Source organism: Pogoniulus pusillus, chromosome 3, assembly GCF_015220805.1.
Source record: "Pogoniulus pusillus isolate bPogPus1 chromosome 3, bPogPus1.pri, whole genome shotgun sequence".
Taxonomy (NCBI): Eukaryota; Metazoa; Chordata; class Aves; order Piciformes; family Lybiidae; genus Pogoniulus; species Pogoniulus pusillus.
In genome coordinates this window covers 6,103,928-6,122,626 of record NC_087266.1, presented here as the reverse complement: position 1 = coordinate 6,122,626, position 18,699 = coordinate 6,103,928, and the positions used below count along the sequence as shown (strand labels likewise).

At 42.8% G+C, this 18,699-nt stretch overlaps 1 protein-coding gene across 23 annotated transcripts in view; it reads right to left on the bottom strand.

The window, feature by feature from the left end:
• The window catches only part of DLG2 (discs large MAGUK scaffold protein 2), a 1,415,634-nt gene that overhangs the window by 435,736 nt on the left and 961,199 nt on the right, over positions 1–18,699 (bottom strand). For all 23 annotated transcript variants that reach the window (XM_064169211.1, XM_064169239.1, XM_064169248.1 and 20 more), the window contains one exon: positions 12,806–12,930. In XM_064169211.1, coding sequence (XP_064025281.1) covers positions 12,806–12,930 — 125 coding nt within the window. The remainder of the gene's footprint in view (positions 1–12,805; positions 12,931–18,699) is intronic.

Here is an 18,699-nt window from a genome sequence, read left to right as displayed (position 1 = left end):
CCCATCACACACACGCTATTGGGAAATACATTTATAATGCCTGCTCTAATATCTGCAGTAAAAGTGGAGTAAGGAATGTGACAACAGTGATGAGGTACTGTTAGGAAATAGTGGTCTGGCTAAAATCTGAAAGTCCAAAGTGTTTATTCAAACTACAGCCAAGAGTTTTAACAGTGCACGAAGAAATGTCTCACCGTACATTAGTATATAAAACACATTTTCTAGGGGAGATTACTTTGAAGAGAGAAAACAATGGAGGTAGAATAGATGGCCAGACTGGAGTTTATAACTTAAGTGAGAGAAATCCTAGACCATTCTCCCTTGGAAGGCCACAGACTAGCTTGAGTCCCTTTCTGTAGCACCTCTCACAGGAAACCTGCACTATAAGCTCCTCTAAAATGCTTTCCTGCTTCAGACAGGCTTTAGACTGCTCTTCGACATCCACTTTCAGACATGGCTTAAGTAAAGGTAACAACACTAGCAAAGTGCAGATGGCAGTTCCTACATCTTCCTTGAGAAGGTCTACAATGAGATAAAAAAACCCTAGACCATTGTATTTTAAAAACCCAAACCAAAAGCAGAACAAGGTAAAAAAATCAACCCAAACAAAACAGTGAAACTGGAGGCAAGAGCAGAGAGATGGGTGCAGAGGAGAAAATGGACAGTGTTTTGCAAAGATAAAGGTGAAAATGGTAGTAGAAAGAAGAGGAATCATACAAAGCTTTAGGGTTTGGCTGTCAGAAGCAAAACGTTGACCAAGCTTTTTCTTAAGTGTTTATAATCAGCAAATATCTAATTCCAAATGAATATTCTTCTCTCTTTCTTTCTGGATTATTATTATCTTTTTTTTAAATCATAGCTTAAGTTAGTTTATTTCTGATCCAAATTTTTACTTTCAGGTTCAGTGGGAATTGAAATAATGAAGACATCAGCAGTGCCCCAGAGAATTACACCTGTCGAGTACAGAAACAGATGTGAAATGTTTTTACCTGGAATAATGCTACTCTCCATAGAGAGCTGATGGTTTCTAAGGTATGTAGTCACAGAAGGCTTCTTACTCTAGATAAATTATCAGTGAGCTATTCAAATTCGTAACTCCAGTAGCAGTGCAAACATGTTGATGAAATCATCACTTGGATTTGGCTGCACGGTGCTGTTCTGCTGCTGTAGCACTCTGGGGCAATTGTAATTTCAGTACTGAAAGAACTCCTGGGAGAGACCCTTGTTAACCAGTTTAGTACTGTTGCATTGAATACCTGGTGCAGTGGGCATTGTGTAACTGCAGTGTATCTAAGGTCCTAACACCGCACTGCTTTGCTCAAGTGGTATTTGCAAGCAGTCGTTTCAGTTAGTGGAAAACAGCTCAGAAACTTATTGGAAGAAGAAACTGATTCTTTGTGTTACGGAAGGAAATGTCTACAAAATTGTCCATTACTGCTGTCTCTAAAGAGGCCCCTAAATTCATCAGTTTTGAATACCACAAGCCAGTTTCTCAAGGTGCCTTTCTCTTCCCATTAAATTCAGTTCTCTTTACATGAGAATTAATCGGTTAAAACATACTTTTCCTTTCCTTTCTTGCATTGCATAAAAGAACTTTTACAGCCTAGCAAATTATATTCAATATAGGAAAGGCATAAATGTAATCACACTCAGAGACACACTGAAGCTCTGTGCTACGGAATAAGGAATGCAAACTTCACAAAGGAAAGAAGGGAAAAAAGAAGGATTTAGCTAAAGAAAAGTGAAGTGGAGAAGGTGACTGAGAACTACACAGTGTGCTAGATTGAAGCTAGCTAGAATGTTTTGGTGAGAAGAACTAGATTATTGGCTGTGAAAAGGAAACAGTGATGATGTCTACTTCACTCATAGGCTTGCTGAGATGCATAAGAACAAGAATGAAAACATAGATAACAGAGTTGCTTTCTGGGCTTTGGGCTGAACTTCTCTCTCTGTAATCTAACCTGCCGTCTGTGTGACTAATCCACCTGCTTCCTAATCCACCTAGCTGACCCTCAAAACTATCCTAAACATAAGGCAAGATCTTGGGTAAGTTTGAGGGGTGGAAGGAAGGTAGAAGGCTGGTTGAGAGTCCCTCCTAGGAGCTCAGGTTTCTGGGAAGGGAGTTGTGTTTCTATATTACCTTTTACCTTGTATATTTCTGTCTATAACTGTATATACTGTAAATATTTGCCTGTATATTGTGCTAAACTGTAAATATAAAGCTTCATTCAATTTCCAGACCCTCTGAGTCTAGTCTGGGTGATTTTCCAGTGTAGGGGGGCAGCTTACACCCAAACCATCACACACAGTAACATACTCTACTAAAGAAAAGACATGTAAATAGATAATTTAAAACTTAAGCCAGAAATGTTCAGTTTTAATGCAACAAAATTGGATTTTGATTTTGTGACCTGATTTTTTTTCCCATGTAGATCCCCTGTGGCAATTCTCTCTTTTATTTTTTCTTTATTTTTTTATCCCAATTCCACAGTAGCTCAAAAACTGATACGCACAGATACACAGACAAACAGAGTTAATAAGATCAAACTTCCTAACACAAACCAGGACAGAGCAAGCAGTCAATAATTCATGATCTAATTCATGACTGCCTGCAAAGCAAGCATGTTTTACCTAATGGGGTGAATGCCTCTTTATTAACTTACTGCTAAATTATGTACTGAACTAATAGCATTGTCAGAGACCTGTAAACAGTGCAGATATGAATCAGTGTTTTGTGGCAGCACTGTAATTATAATAACATCCTGAACAAGCTGTATGCCATCGCAGCACACATAGACCTGGTACTGATAGGCTTAGTATAAGATCAAAAGTTAACAAACAGGGATTTAGGCAGTGAATCACAAAACAGACACACTTCTGTTTTGATACGTAATGATGGTGAAACAAAGCCAGTTGCCCAGGCTGGATTAAAGACACATGACATACTTGTAAAGAACATGACCTCCTCTGGGAATAGTTCTTCCTGTTAATCTGAAAAAGCTCCCCCCCTATTATCACTCCCAATTCACCTCTTAGCAAGCAATCTAGAGCTACAAACAGATACCAACACGCAACAACTGTGTGCCTGCTGCTGCTGGAAGGATTCAGGTTTCAGGCTTTTCACCAGAGCCAAAGCACTGTCAGCACAGCTCATGGGGGAAAGCCTGAAAGAGCTCCTTTATTTTTTCCAGCTTTCAAGTGGGGACAGACTTCTGTTTCCTTCTCTCCATTTCTTCTTTCCTTTGAGTTTCTCAGGTAAACTGCACAGAGTTATAGTTACATCAGTGTGTTCCTCAATTCCAGTTTTCAAATTGTGAATGAATAGCATGAAGTTTTACTACTTCCTCTTTGGTTCAACTTCAGTGAAACACAGAAGTACTTTTAAAAGTCTTTACCTTTAAGGAAAAAAAAATCACTTTCTTAATTGTATTTTTATTAACAAAATATGAGATTCTCCAGAGCTACTCTCTTCCCACAAATACATAGCTAAAGTTGTGATCTTCACACACAAGTTAATTAACAACTGAAGGGAGCACAAATCTCATGTGTTTAAGGTCTTTGCTGGTGGGTATTTACCTGTATGGCCTGTAAGGCACAGAAATATGAAAGAAGCAACAGCTATTCTATTCCAAGGTTTCTCCCTGATTTACTAGGTGACTGAGAGCAAATTATTTCAGTTCTTGTCTTCTCACATTAGCATGTGTATTATGTTTCTTTCTCTGCAACAAATCACTTTGAGAGCTGGGGGAGGAGGGGGGAAAAAATCCAATGCAGCTATTATGGTGATGGTAGAACAACACAGCACGCCTTAAAAATGCTGCAGTTTCCCATTTCTAAACCTCCTGACAGTCAGTAATTAAAGTAATACCAGGAAAGACACATTTACAAAAGAAAGATAAAACACTGTGCAGCCTTAGCAATTTTTAACCTATGATATTCAGACAGCTGAGGGTACCTGTGCTGTTACTGATTAGCCTGTCAAAACTAACTCTTAGCTGAACTATTTTTGTTGCAGTGTTAAGTTCTCACAAATAGCCACACTCACAAGCAACAAAAAAAAAAAAAAAGAAAAAGGAGAAGGGATAGGTCTACAAATGGAAAAAGACTGGAAATCACTTTCCTCGAAGAGAGAAAGAATGAAACAGTCACAGGTCCGGGCAGTTTACCAGGGCAATGTGCCTCCAGGCACAATCACTTTCTTCCCTTTGACTCACCTCTCACATCAACCCTCTTTTCCTCTTGGGTACAGCTCAGGCTCAAATATTAGAATAGTCTTTGTTACAACATTAACACTTGAAATTCAATGTCAAGGCCATTTAGATTCCTTGTACTACTGCAAACAAACTTGTTCCTATTAAGTCACATATGTAGTAACTAATTTATAATCACAGGCTCAGTAACATTGCTATGACCAAGAGAATCATAGAATCGTAGAATCAACCAGGTTGGAAGACACCTCCAAGATCATCCAGTTCAACCTAGCACCCAGCCCTATCCAGTCAACTACACCATGGCACTAAGTGCCTCAGCCAGGCTTTTCTTAAAGACCTCAAGGGACAGAGACTCCACCACCTCCCTGGGCAGCCCGTTCCAATGCCAATCACTCTCTCTGCCAACAACTTCCTCCTAACATCCAGCCTAGACCTACCCCGGCACAACTTGAGACTGTGTCCCCTTGTTCTATTGCTGGTTGCCTGGCAGAAGAGACCAACCCCACCTGGCTACAATGTGACTTCAGGTAAGAGACTGGTATAAGAAGGCCAAGTGTAACTCCTGCACCTGGGTCGGCACAATCCCAGGCACAGATACAGGCTCGGTGGCAAATGACTGAGAGCAGCCCTGAGGAAAAGGGCCTGGGGGTCTGGGGTGATGAAAAGCTCAACATGAGCCAACAGTGTGCACGTGCAGCCCAGACAGCCAAGTGTGTCCTGGGCTGCATCAAGACAAGTGTGGCCACCAGGGCAAGGGGAGGTGATTCTCCCCCTTTACTCTGCTCTCGTCAGACTCCGGAGTATGAAGAAGTTTGAGATGTGTGTTGCCTCCTTTCAGAAGCCAGAATGTCACTTATGGGATCACAGGATGTTAGGGCTTGGAAAAGACCTCTGAGATCATAGGATATTAGGGGTTGGAAGGGACCCAAGGAGATCATGGAGTCCAACCCCCCTGCCAGAACAGGATCATAGAATCTAGTGCAGCTCACACAGGAACACATCCAGACAGATCTTGAAAGTCTCCATAGAAGGAGACTTTGCAATCATAGAATCAACCAGGTTGGAAGAGACTTCCAAGATCATCCAGTCCAACCTAGCACCCAGCCCTATCCAGTCATCTAGACCATGGCACTAAATACCTCATCCAATCTTTTCTTGAACACCTCCAGGGATGGTGCCTCCATCACCTCCCTGGGCAGCCCATTCCAATGCCAATCACTCTCACTGGCAACAACTTCCTCCTAACATCCAGCCTGGACTTCCCCTGGCACAACTTGAGACTGTGTCCCCTTGTTCTGTTGCTGGTTGCCTGGCAGAAGAGACCAACCCTCATCTGGCTACAATGCCCCTTCAGGTAGTTGTAGACAGTAATAAGATCACCCCTGAGCCTCCTCTTCTGCAGGCTAAACACCCCCAGCTCCCTCAGCCTCTCCTCATAGGGTTTGTGTTCCAGGCCTCTCACCATTTTCTTTGCCCTTCCTCAACATCTCTCTTGAATTGAAGGTCCCAGAACTGAACACAGCACTCAAGGTGTGGCCTGACTAGTGCTGAGTATAGGGGCAGAATAACCTCCCTTTCCTGCTGGCCACACTGTTACTAATTCCAGGCCAGGATGCCATTGGCTCTCTTAGCCACCTGGGCACACTGCTGCCTCATCTTCAGCTACTATCTACCAGTACCCCCAGGTCTCTTTCTTCCTGGCTGCTCTCCAGCCACTCTGTCCCACTCTCTGGGAATTCTGTTCCAGTGCTCCATGACCCTTACAGTAAAGGAGTTCTTCCTCAAGTTGAGGTGGAACTTCCTGTGGTGTAGTTTACATCCATTGCCCCTTGTCCTATCACAGAGCACAAGCAAGTAGAGGCTGTCCCTGTCCCTTCCTTCCTGACACCCAGCCCTCAGATTTATCCCTTCTGCCTTCTCCTCTCCAGATGAAAGAGTCCCAGGTCCCTCAGCCTCTCCTCATGAGGCACATGCTTACGATCACTAAGTGTCAATAGAAGGAACTACTGAGATAGTATAGTGAAGTTCTTTGCTCTATCCAGGCACCTGAGCCAACCACTGTATTTGTTTCTCTGACACAAACTGAAATAAAACAATAAAAGGCACTGAGCCATAAATTACTGCAATTCTCTTTCTTCCAGACAGTAAAAGAAGTCTCAATTGAGAGCTTTTTCATTAAAAAGTAGACGTTTGCCCACGGAGGACTGGCATTTCTGAGACAGAACCAGAGGGTTTACATATCAAAAGTCTTAAAATACTTTGTCCTTCAACTCAGTGGGAAGGGTTGCTGCTTCTGGAAGTTTTATACTGTCTTGTCACTGACTTGAAATATGAAGCTTCAGAGAAATATGGTATGCAGTGTTCAGAAAATAACCACCTCATTTGCAGTTAGTTCCAAGTGTAATATATTCATATTTAACTGAATTAATCAAAACAAAAACTTGTGAGATTTTAGATCTTTTGTATGGACATCATCAAAGATTCCACAGCTTTCTGTATTTTCATAGGATCACAGGATTTTAGAGATTGGAAGGGACCCAAAGAGATCATCGAGTCCAACCCCCCTGCCAGAGCAGGACAATGCTATCTAACACAGAACACAGAGGAACACATACAGACAGGCCCTGAAAATCTCTAGAGAAGGAGACTCCACAACCTCCCTGGGGAGCCTGTTCCAGTGGTCTGTGATCCTCACAGTAAAGAAGTTCCCCCTTGTGTTGAGGTGGAACCTCTTGTGCTGCACTTACACCCATTGCTCCTTGTGCTATCCCAGGGAGCAGTGAGCAGAGCCTGTCCCCCTACTCCTGATCAGCACTCAGATACTTATAAACATTTATCGAATCCCCTCTAAGTCTTCTCTTCTCCAGACTAGAAAGCCCCAGGTCCCTCAGCCTCTCCTCATAAGCCATGCCCTCCTGTCCCCTAATCATCCTCACAGCCCTCTGCTGGACCATCTCCAGCAGATCCCTGTCCCTCTTCAACTGGGGAGACCAAAACGGAAGGCAGTATTCAAGATGAGGTCTCAGCAGGGCAGAGTAGAGGGGAGGAGAACCTCCCTTGATCTGTTGTACACACTCCTCCTAATATGTCCAGGAGGAGAGTGTCCATTTTGCAAGATTAGGACTTAGTGCACTTACCTAAAATGTCTTCTCAACTCTGAGTTTAATATATTGGTTCTTACACCAGTTCTAGCAGTCAGTGTATTTCAGGGAGGCTGCTACATAAACAGTAGTTACTGCTTCCTTAAGGAAGACAGCAGAGGAGGGGGTTCAGATCTCTCTCTGGTGAGGGGCATGGACACGAGACAATGTCACAAAACTATGCTGAGATTGGATGTCAGGAAAAGGTTCTCTAGAAAGAGTAATTGGTGACTGGAACAGACTCCCAGGGAATTGGTCATGGCATCAAGCTTGTGACAGTTTAAAGAGCATCTGAACATCATATTTAGTTGCAAGGTTTAGTTTGAGGTAGTCTTGTGAAGAGCAGGGAATTGGACTCAATAATCCTAATGGGTCCTTTCCAACATGAGATATTCTGTGCTTTTATAGGAGTATTTACAACTTCATGAAGTCTTTCAAAACCAGGAGTATTTTATTAACGTGTATGTAAAGTATTTGACCTATGTTACTGTTTTTCAAGTAGAGATATGGGCCATGACACGGTAACAACCTGCACTATGCATTGTACCTACTGTCAGTTACAGTCTGCTCTCCACTAGAGGTAAACTTCCACATTTGTTCCCATCTAACACACAGGTTTTATATATAATAATCTAACAGAATCAGGATCACAGCATCACAGGATGTTAGAGGTTGGAAGGGACCCAAAGAGATCATCGAGTCCAACCCCCCTGCCAGAGCAGGACAATCCTATCTAACACAGATCACAGAAGAACACATCCAGACAGACCTTGAAAGTCTCTAGAGAAGGAGACTCCACAACCTCTCTGGGGAGCCTGTGCCAGTGCTCTGTGACAGGAAAGAACTTCCCCCTTGTGTTGAGGTGGAACCTCTTGTTCTGCAACTTACACCCATAAAGCATTTGTTTGGCTTGTTTTCTTCTGAATCCCTGCTTACCACTTAATACTCCCAGTTGTAACACTACTCATCCCAGGCACATTTTACAGTCAAGAGAACAGAATATCTCAAGTAGGTGACTTATCTGGTCTCTTTTAGATGCCTGCTTTAAAAGGGTGAATTATCCCTTGGAGTATATTTTTCTCCTTGACTACAACAATTCAAGTTGGAAGGGATGAGTAGAAGCCTTATAGTCCAACCTCCTGCTCAAAGCAAGGCCAACTTGAAAGTCTGATCACATTGCTCAGGATTTTACCTCGATGAACTTGGAATCCAAAGAGTGATCCCATAATCTCAGTGAATCATTAGTTACAATGCCATGCTATCCATGCAAAAAAATGTGTTGTTGTTTGCTTTTTTCCTCAGACCCAGCTGAAATTTCCCCTATTGCAACATGTGGCTGTTGCTTCTAGCCCTTTCTTTGTGCATCCCTGCTGACCTCCATGACAGCCATCATCACTGCCAGGACACACTGCTGACTCAGGTGCAAATTACAGAATCACAGTATCATTTAGATTGGAAAGTACCTCTTAAAATCACCTTGTCAAACAGAGTTGGTTTGACCAACAAGCCAACACCAACCACTTATTGGTTTGACCAACAAGTAAGGTTGGCTAGAACAGGTTGTCCAGGAACATGTTTGGTCAGGTTTTTAATATCTCCAGGGATGGAGACTCCACAGCCTCTCTGGGCATCATATGCCCAGAGTCAGTCACTTTCACAGTGCAAAAGTGTTTCCTGGTGCTCAGACAAAATTTAATGTGTTTTCAATCCACTGCTTCTTGCCTTGTCACTGGGTACTACTGATAAAAATCTACCTCCTTTGTCTTCCCTCTCTCTCATCTGGTCTTTACATCTAATACTAACTTATAACCAGAGATTGCCCACTGGAGAGTTACTTCTTCCCAGGAGCAGCAGGCTGCATTCACTTTTTTGGCCCTTGTGTGAAATTCCAGTTGACCTACTCCTCCACTTGTCAAGCCATATATACACATACACAGATTTGCATCTGTAGCATTAAGTCCATTTCTTGCAGGTCACTTTCTTAGTCTTGCCACTTGAAGAACTTCACTCAGCTAAGTTAGATCAAAGGGACTTCATGTAAAATGCAGTAGAAGTGATTTTACAGGCCTTTGTGATTTAAAACCAGACAGTAGATTTAGAGGTCAAACAGTCCACTTTGCTACATAACACAGAGTATCTGCAGGCAAAGTGAACATGAGAAGATGTATTTCTGCCAGTAAACATCAATCTCCTATTTTCAGGTAATTCCAATTTGAGTTTTTGCTGGGAACTTAGGTTATCACTGTTCTTGGCAGGTGTTATTGTATGTTGTGGGGCTTTTGTTCCTATAAAGTAGCCTTAGATGATAAACTCCCTCTTATGTAAAATTCATGATAATGTAGGTCATTGGAGACTGCCCCAGGATAGCTCTTCCCTTCAGTGACATATCAGCAATCATCAATAGAACAAGGGGACAGAGTCTCAAGTTGTGCCAGGGGAGGTCTAGGCTGGATGTTAGGAGGAAGTTGTTGGCAGAGAGAGTGATTGGCATTGGAATGGGCTGCCCAGGGAGGTGGTGGAGTCACCATCCTTGGAGGTGTTGAAGAAAAGCCTGGCTGAGGCACTTAGTGCCATGGTCTAGTTGATTGGCTAGGGCTGGGTGCTAGGTTGGACTGGATGATCTTGGAGGTCTCTTCCAACCTGGCTAATTCTATGATTCTATGATAAGTATATTTTCAGGTGTTCCTAAAAGAGGACATGATTGTGTCTTTGCCAGCACTGTAGCAAATTGAAATCCTGTCACCATGTTTAAAAAACAAATTAGGAAAGGAGGAATCTTTAAACAAAATAAAATCTTTGTTTATATATGAGAAGAAAACAGAAGTGCCAAATATATCCTTATCAAGTATTACATTTGACTTACAATCTAATAAAAGCATCTATGACTCTACAGTAAAATAATTATACTTGTACTAGTAAACTTTTACTACAAAACTTACAAGTTTCCCAGGTCTGATCTTAATATGGATTAATTACATTTGTATGCTATTTTTTGGTGGGTTTGGAAGGTCTCTCTAAGACCTTCATGACACAACAACTACTACATAATCATGAGTCAAATTTATAGAGGTTAATTAGTATAGCAATGAGCTATGAAATATCTGATTTCATACAAAGCACATCAAAATACTGCAATAGCTCCATAGAATCATAGAATCAACCAGGCTGGAAGAGACCTCCAAGATCAGCCAGTCCAACCTAGCACCCAGCCCTAGCCAGTCAAGTAGACCATGGCACTAGGTGCCTCAGGCAGGCTTTTCCTGAACACCTCCAGGGACAGTGACTCCACCACCTCCCTGGGCAGCCCATTCCAATGCCAATCACTCTCTCTGACAAAAACTTCCTCCTAACATCCAGCCTATACTTCCCCCGGCATAACTTGAGACTGTGTCCCCTTGTTCTGTTGCTGGTTGCCTGGGGGAAGAGGCCAACCCCCATCTGGCTACAGCCTCCCTTCAGGTAGTTGTAGACAGCAATGAGGTCACCCCTGAGCCTCCTCTTCTCCAGCCTAAAAAGACCCAGCTCCCTCAGCCTCTCCTCATAGGGTTTGTGTTCCAGGCCCCTCACCAGCTTTGTCACCCTTCTCTGGACACTTTCCAGCACCTCAGCATCGCTCTTGAATTGAGGAGCCCAGAACTGGACACAGCACTCAAGGTGTGGCCTGAGCAGTGCTGAGTCCAGGGGAAGAATAACCTCCCTTAATAGCTTAAACTAAAAAGACTTTCACAAGTAATTTAAAGCTCTGCTTAAAAAAAGATATTTCATGCAAGGGATCTTTCTTATTTGTAGAAAGTAGATGTAGGTACAAGAGTAGCTTACACTGTTCATCATGTCCAATATGATAGCATCGTTTTCCAATACTGCAGTTTCATCCTGCTCTCTTTCCCATGAAGCTCATCTGACCCAGTGCAGATGTTTAAAGCATGGATAAGATATAGCTGAACTAGTTGAAGAAATTCCTTTTTGTTTGAGTCATCAGGGAAAATACACCAGTGAAAAGTTGTGATTCTTCTATTTTAGACATTGTCTTTAGGATGAGATGAATCACAGCCAGAAATGCTAAGATTTTTCTTCACTGCTAGGAGGCTTTACAATGGCTAGCTTAGGGGTAGGTAGATACCTGCATTTCAGTCATAAAGGTTGTTTGCAATATTATTTAGACTGTCAGTTCTCCAAGGACCATGAATCCTCAGCACTACCACAGTAAACAGAAGAAGCATTTTCAAAGGAGCATTACTAACCCAGTATAAGAAATATCCAAAGCTTGCTCTATAACCTGGACAACTCTCCCTACGTTTTAACTTTGAATTAAAGCAAAAGGCTTTGGGGAAAAAAAAAAAGTTATTGCTACCATCTGGTCACATTTCATGAATTTGAGGCCATCTGTTTTTGGCAAAGGCTCCTAGAGCTTAGATTCCAGTGCTGAGATCATGAAAGCTCCAGAATTTTATCCCAAGCCTTTCTGGCTAAATGGCCTCTTTAAAGCATCAGCAGGCATCACAACTGACAGAGGGGTGGCAGTCTCTGTGAGAGACAGAAGTCCTTGTGCTTGCAGTCCACAATGAAAGAAGATAAGCAAGCAGTTTTCTGGTTCCTCTTGTTGAGGAGGTGTACTGTCATGTATTTAGGAGCCACAACAAGTAACTGGTGTGCTCATCTCAGGAGATACAGTGATAAGACTACTCTGGAGGTTACTCAGAACACAGAGCATAGCCATGACATTCTCATAGAGCAAAAAGATGTTAGGAACCTGCAGCAATCACACCTTGCTACTGCAGTCAAATAACAGCCTTCAAATTGCCATGACTGTTTAGGAAGCCTTAGTGCCCTTAATGTATAAAGCCAATGTAAAGTGCTTCAGCCATGAACATATGAAGACCAAGCAAAAAAGACTTTCATGATGATATTTACCTTTTTCCTCCCCCTGTCCACATCTTGCCTTTTGTACTAAATTAAACAACTGGTGGCACCAGCAAATTTCCCTTTATACAGGACTCAGCTAACCTTAAGTGACCTAGAATCGCAGAACTGTCAGGGCTGGTAAGGACCTCAAGAATCATCTAGCTCCAACCACCCTGACGTGAGCAGGGACACCTCACACTACATCAGGTTGCTGAGAGTCCCATCCAGTCTGGCCTTAAAAACTTCCAGGGCTGGGGCTTCTACCACCTCCCTGGGCAATCTCTTCCAGTGTCTCACCACCCTCACAGTAAAGAACTTCTTCCTAACATCCAATCTGAATCTACCCACTTCCAGTTTTGCTCCACTCCCCCTAGTCCTATCACTACTTAAAGAACTTTTCCTACCTTAGCATGACTCTTGTCATGTCACTTACCTACTCTGACCCCTAGCTGGCACTGGATCCATACAGAATAATGTATCATAATAATGATAATAATACTAATAATAATAATGCATTTTGTTTTCCAACATGTATAATGAGTTAGTTTTTACCTGAGTCTTCCATCCTCTGCTGCAGCTCCTCCTGGTATAATCTTAGTAATGAATATCCCAGGATCATCCCCAATGTGTGGGTTATCTGTTCCTCCAGCAATACTGAACCCCAGGCCAGAATTCCCCTGAAAACAAACATCAGAAAAGGTAAACGTATCGCCAGATGTTAGATCTCTACAGAATTTCTTTGCAGTGCAGGAGTAAATCATCCTTTCTTCTTAAAGAAAGCACTTTATTTAGCAACTCCACATCTGAAGGCAGGTGACTCAGTCAAAAGAAATTAATTGTCAGCTAAAGAAGAGAGGCTGTAAAAACAAAGATGTCCCAGAGTTAATGGCAGAGTTAATGGATCTTCCTGCAGAAACACGATTTGACCTAAATTTAATTGTTTTCAACAGCAGTTCAATAAATTAGCATCTGATCTCCAATGTGAATTTATCCAAGTCAATGAGAGCTGGAGGCTAAAAACACTTCAGAGCTCTGAAAAAAGACTTTAAACCTTTCTGCTCTCTGTAAACAGGAACGGTGAATAACATCTACCATTTTAGTGCACTATTTTCTGTTGAACTCAATGCTCAAATTCACATGCTTTAAAAAAACCCAGCAGATATACTAAACAAAGAGCATTTCTTTCACCTTATTGATTTGCCAGGATGAAATGTTTGAAAGACAAATTAGAAGATCACAATCCTACTTAATGCTTGTACTACTCATGAGCGAGTAGTGAAAAAGAAATAGCCACACAGACACATACATGCACTTGCAAATTAACTCCCTGCTTTTCACACACAACTCTACTATTTCTTTAAAGTGTGTGTGTTAATCATGGCTTTTTTTCTGTAGAAATGAAGATTAAGTAAATATTAGGTTATTACATTTTTCTGTATAAAATAACATTTGAGTTTCTGTTTTTGTAGAAAAGGACCTGGGGGTACTGATAGACAGTAAGCTGAAGATGAGCCAGCAGTGTGCCCAGGTGGCCAGGAGAGCCAATGGTATCCTGGCCTGCATCAGGAACAGTGTGGCCAGTAGGACAAGGGAGGTTATTCTGCCCCTGTACTCAACACTGGTCAGGCCACACCTTCAATACTGTGTCCAGTTCTGGGCCCTTCAATTCAAGAGAGAGGTTGAGGTGCTGGAATGTGTCCAGAGAAGGCCAAAAAAGCTGGTGAGGGGCCTGGAACACAAACCCTATGAGGAGAGGCTGAGGGCACACCCCCAGCTCCCTCAGCCTCTCCTCAAAGGACTTGTGTTTCTAAAAAAAGGTGAATTGCCAAGTCCCCAAAATCTATACTTGATAAGAGAAGAAGAGTAGGGTAGCAAGGAGAAACCTGGGCAGAAGTTTTAGTTGGTTAGGAAACAAAACCAGCTCTATCATTATATAAAAAAATGCGTGTCTGAAGAGCTGTAAAAACTCTCAAAGCTTGTCTGTGATGTGGAGTGTGCTCAGCTGTTAGAGTTCTCCACATAAAGTGCATTAAACTTCTTAGCAGGAAATAATTTCTGAAAAGGTTTCACACTTTCCCAGCACTCTGTGCCTCCTGCCATACTTTCTTCCATTAACTTGCTACTGCTAAAAAACATGGAGCAATGCTGACTGTAAATAGTGCCATGGTAAAACTGCTACAGACATCTCAGAAGCAGCAGTGATAGCCCTTGACATATACCCATAAATGTGCATCTGTTATACTGCAAGACTGTTCTGATTCTGCCCCTTAGAAATAACATTTTCGAAGAGCAGGGCTCCTCTTGTCACTGGCACTTTGGTATCCAGAAAATTTCAAGCTATTTTTCTGGCTGCAGTCCTTGACTTGATCAACAGGATCTACAAGCTGTCAGACACTAGCTGCCTCAGCTAGGTATAGCCCTGCAAGGCTTTCCTGTGCCAGAAACTGCACAGTAAAAGCTAAAAGCAATTACACACTTCCCCCTCCCCCCCACGGTTCTTGAAGGGCAATGTGGAAATATCTTCTCTCTTAGATCATAGAATCACAGAATCAGCCAGGTTGGAAGAGACCTCCAAGATCACCCAGTCCAACCTAGCACCCAGCCCTATCCAGTCAACCAGACCATGGCACTAAGTGCCTCAGCCAGTCTTTTCTTGAAGACCTCCAGGGACAGTGACTCCACCACCTCCCTGGGCAGCCCATTCCAATGCCAATCACTCTCTCTGCCAACAACTTCCTCCTAACATCCAGCCTATGCCTACCCCGGCACAACTTGAGACTGTGTCCCCTTGTTCTGTTGCTGGTTGCCTGGCAGAAGAGGCCACCCCCCACCTGGCTACAGTGTCCCTTCAGGTAGTTGTAGACAGTAATAAGATCACCCCTGAGCCTCCTTTTCTCCAGGCTCTTGACAAACAAGGCTAGAAAACGTGGCTACAGATATTCATGGATAGGCTCTTGGAAGAATCTTGGGTTGAATAATAATGCAACAGGAACATTGTGCTTAAAAACTACTGCATCTTAGTTCTGAGCAGCAATACAGATCTCTCACCTTGTGCTCTGTCATGCTAGTGTGCAGATTCACCACCATATGGTTGTAATATTACAGACCTCATTGTAGTTGATGAGCTGTAACTCCAGTTCCAATTAAGCACTCTCTGCTGGTACAACACTTCCAGAACCTTTCCGCAAAGGTTAGCTCCTCAACCTTTACTTTTTTGCACGTCCCTCGTCCCCATCCCAGAAATAAGTGTTAATTATCTTTGCAGCTTTTCTGTCTCCCTGTCGTTTCATGTTAAGTGATGAAAATGTCTGCCTTCCCTCAGCCCAAAACAACAGCTGAGCCGTCGCTTAGCCGCTGCATTTGCCAAGGTGGAACACTGACGCTTCCTCATCTGCTGATTCTCACGTTTGGGAGTGGTTGCCCATAAATATCTCTCAAGTTAATTCACTGCCCTTTTTCTATTCCAAGCCTAACTTCTCTTGGATGCTTACAAAGCAAGTAAACAATGAGTTCAGAGGCCTGGTGACAACACAGATAAAAGCTTAATAAGAACTAATAGCAGCTGATACAGAGAAGAAAAGGTGTAAAGTTTTCCTCTTTTGGGATACTACAGTGATACTTTGGAATTGAGGTTCATATGTATATCTAAAGATGCCTTGCTTCCTTGGTTTCAGGATAAAAAGGAAGGATGTGGAGATGCTGGAGAGTGTCCAGAGAAGGGCCACGAGGATGCTCAGAGGGCTGCAGCAGCTCTGCTATGAGGACAGACTGAAAGAGTTGGGGCTGTTCAGTCTGGAGGAGTCTCTCAGGTGGCCTTCTTGGGGCCTTCCAGTATCTGAAGGGGGCTTACAAAAAAGCTGGAGAGGGACATTTTAGGCTCTCAGGGAGTGACAGGACTAGGGGGAATGCAGCAAAGCTGGAGGTGGGGAGATTCAGACTGGAAGTGAGGAAGTTGTTGAGCATGAGAGTGGTGAGATGTTGGAGAAATTCTTGTTAGCAGAGCACACAGGAATTGATAAACAATGAGCAACCCGTGCTGGGAATGTCCTTGAATCCATCTTGGGAGTTTAGATAGCAGGCACAGGGCAGCTTCCCCCCACATGCAGCTGCAGGGGGTGGACTGCAGCTGCAGGTGGGCAGAGTTTAGCCAGCCCCAGAGGCTGACCCTCAGATTGTTATGGTATGCTGACCTATTGATGCCTTACAAATAACTCTGGACCCTCTGACTGTAACCAATCTTGGTGGAGCACACCTCTTGCTGGAATGCATTTAAGTCACTGTATCACGGAAATAAAGGGGATTTGATCATCTAACCACATTGGTGAACAAAGAGTCATCTTCCCATAGCGCTCCACCGAACGTGTTCTCCAACAGTGAGAGGCTGGAATGGGTTCCCCAGGAAGGTGGTTGAGGCCCCATGGCTGGAGGTGTTTAAGGCCAGGCTGGATGAGGCTGTGGGCAGCCTGCTCTAGGGTAGGGTGTCCCTGCTCATGGCAGGGGGCTTGGAACTAGATGATCCTTGTGGTCCCTTCCAACCCTGACTGATTCTGTGATTCTGTGAATCTTCAACAGAAGAGATTTAGTCAAAAATCCCAAAACATAGGTGGGAGACAAAAGCTCTGATAAAGTGAGTAGGTCTGAGACTTAAATGGCATTACTCAAACATCATTATTGCATGTCCCAATACATAAGGGTCCAGATCCATATAATTTTATGGTCAATTCACATTAGCTAAATTATCTCATGACCTAAATCTTGCCATTGCTTTGTCCAAGTTCTCAATTGCTACTGCTATAAAACCCTCACATAATTAGTTACTGGCTACACAAGGAAGATTTACATAAAATTACTCAGCACTAGAGATGTGAATTCATTTTTCTAATTGTTAGTTTAGTTTCTTAGGAGCTTCCCTGCCTTGTGTTGCAGAGTTTCAGTCATGCACACAGTCTGACAAAAGACTTGGCATAGTATGACATGCCCTGGTTGTCATTAAAAACATGTTGCCTCAGCTTCCTCCTATTCATGTTGGATATCTCTTAATTTTCACAGTTTTACCATCAAGCTCAAGTTTCTCTCTTGGCTCAGCTTTACTTTCCAAACAGAGAAACTTTGGTCAAACTATCAAATCAAAATAATTTCTTCCACCTATCCCTGGAGGCCTCTTTCCTGTTCTCCTCTGAAGGGAAGGTCAATACTTCTTAGTGTTTATTACACAAGCATGCCTCCTTTATGCCTTTCTCAGACAGGGCTTTGCACCTCCACAAAGATCAGTTGAGTCCTTTATAGCTTGGCTGAACAGGGAAGAGACCTGTTTGAAATTCTTCTCGTCCTGGAGGGTCAACAACCTCCAACAGAGAGACACTATCACTTCAGATGACTGGTGTCATACCTTCTGTGAACACAAACACAAGGCTGAGAGTCAGAATAAGATGATGGATGATTCACATGCCAGGGGAAAAAACTAAAACTTGCTAGTTCTGGTCAGCTCAAATCTCTTCCCTCAAGACTTGTTATATCAGCAACAGAAAGGTCACAAAAGTAAAGTAAGGATCCTCAGAAGGTAATGGTGTTGGGTTAGCCAGCAGGCCATGAGAGCCATTCTTCTTCTTACTTAGTCCCTCTTCCTTTCTTCTCATCTACACACCACTATGAGCAGCCATAGAACAGGCTCCATCTTCATAGTTTGCAGCTTTTTTGTTGCCAGAAAGTAAGCTTCAAAAGTGGTCCACTGACTACCTTGGAAACTGTTAAATCAACATGGAGAACTTGTAAAGTTATTTTTCCACATTTCCCCATTTTCCCCCCCACTTCTACAAATGTTTTTCTCCTTACTGTGTCTCATTTTTAACTTCTTTTTCTGTTCAAGAGCTGCGTTTTGCCTTAGAGGAGAGCATGATTATGAGTGATGTAAAGTCATTCAGTCTGCAACAAGATCATGGAGGAAGCTAAGCCATGAAGCAGAAATGAGATCAAAAGTCCTCATCAAGAGCAGGCTGAGTCTCCCCTGTTAGAAGGGCCAAGTGATTTGTGCTTTAGTGTACTAAACAGGAATATCACAACCACAGAGAAGCTATTGACCATTTTACACTTTGTCCTTTTCATTATTCTGATCAATAAAGTGACAGCAAAACTCACACAGACACTTTTTTGAATGACTTAATTACTTCAGTGCTCCTAAAAGAATTTCTGACAGTCTTCTGAAGTGACATGATTTTGAAGCTCTCTGGCATTTAAGTCAGGAAAAAAAAACCCACATAGATGTGAGCTTCATAAAATTCACTTAACTGTTGCTGCAACTCACCCTGCCATGGCAGCATACCAGGAAGTCTGTTGAACAGAGTTCATCAGTCAGCAAAAAGCACAAGGCAGAAGTTGAGAGCTGCTTCAGGTTACAAATTACACTCCCACAACCTCTATTACTGAAATTAGGGGGGAGGTTTGGTTTG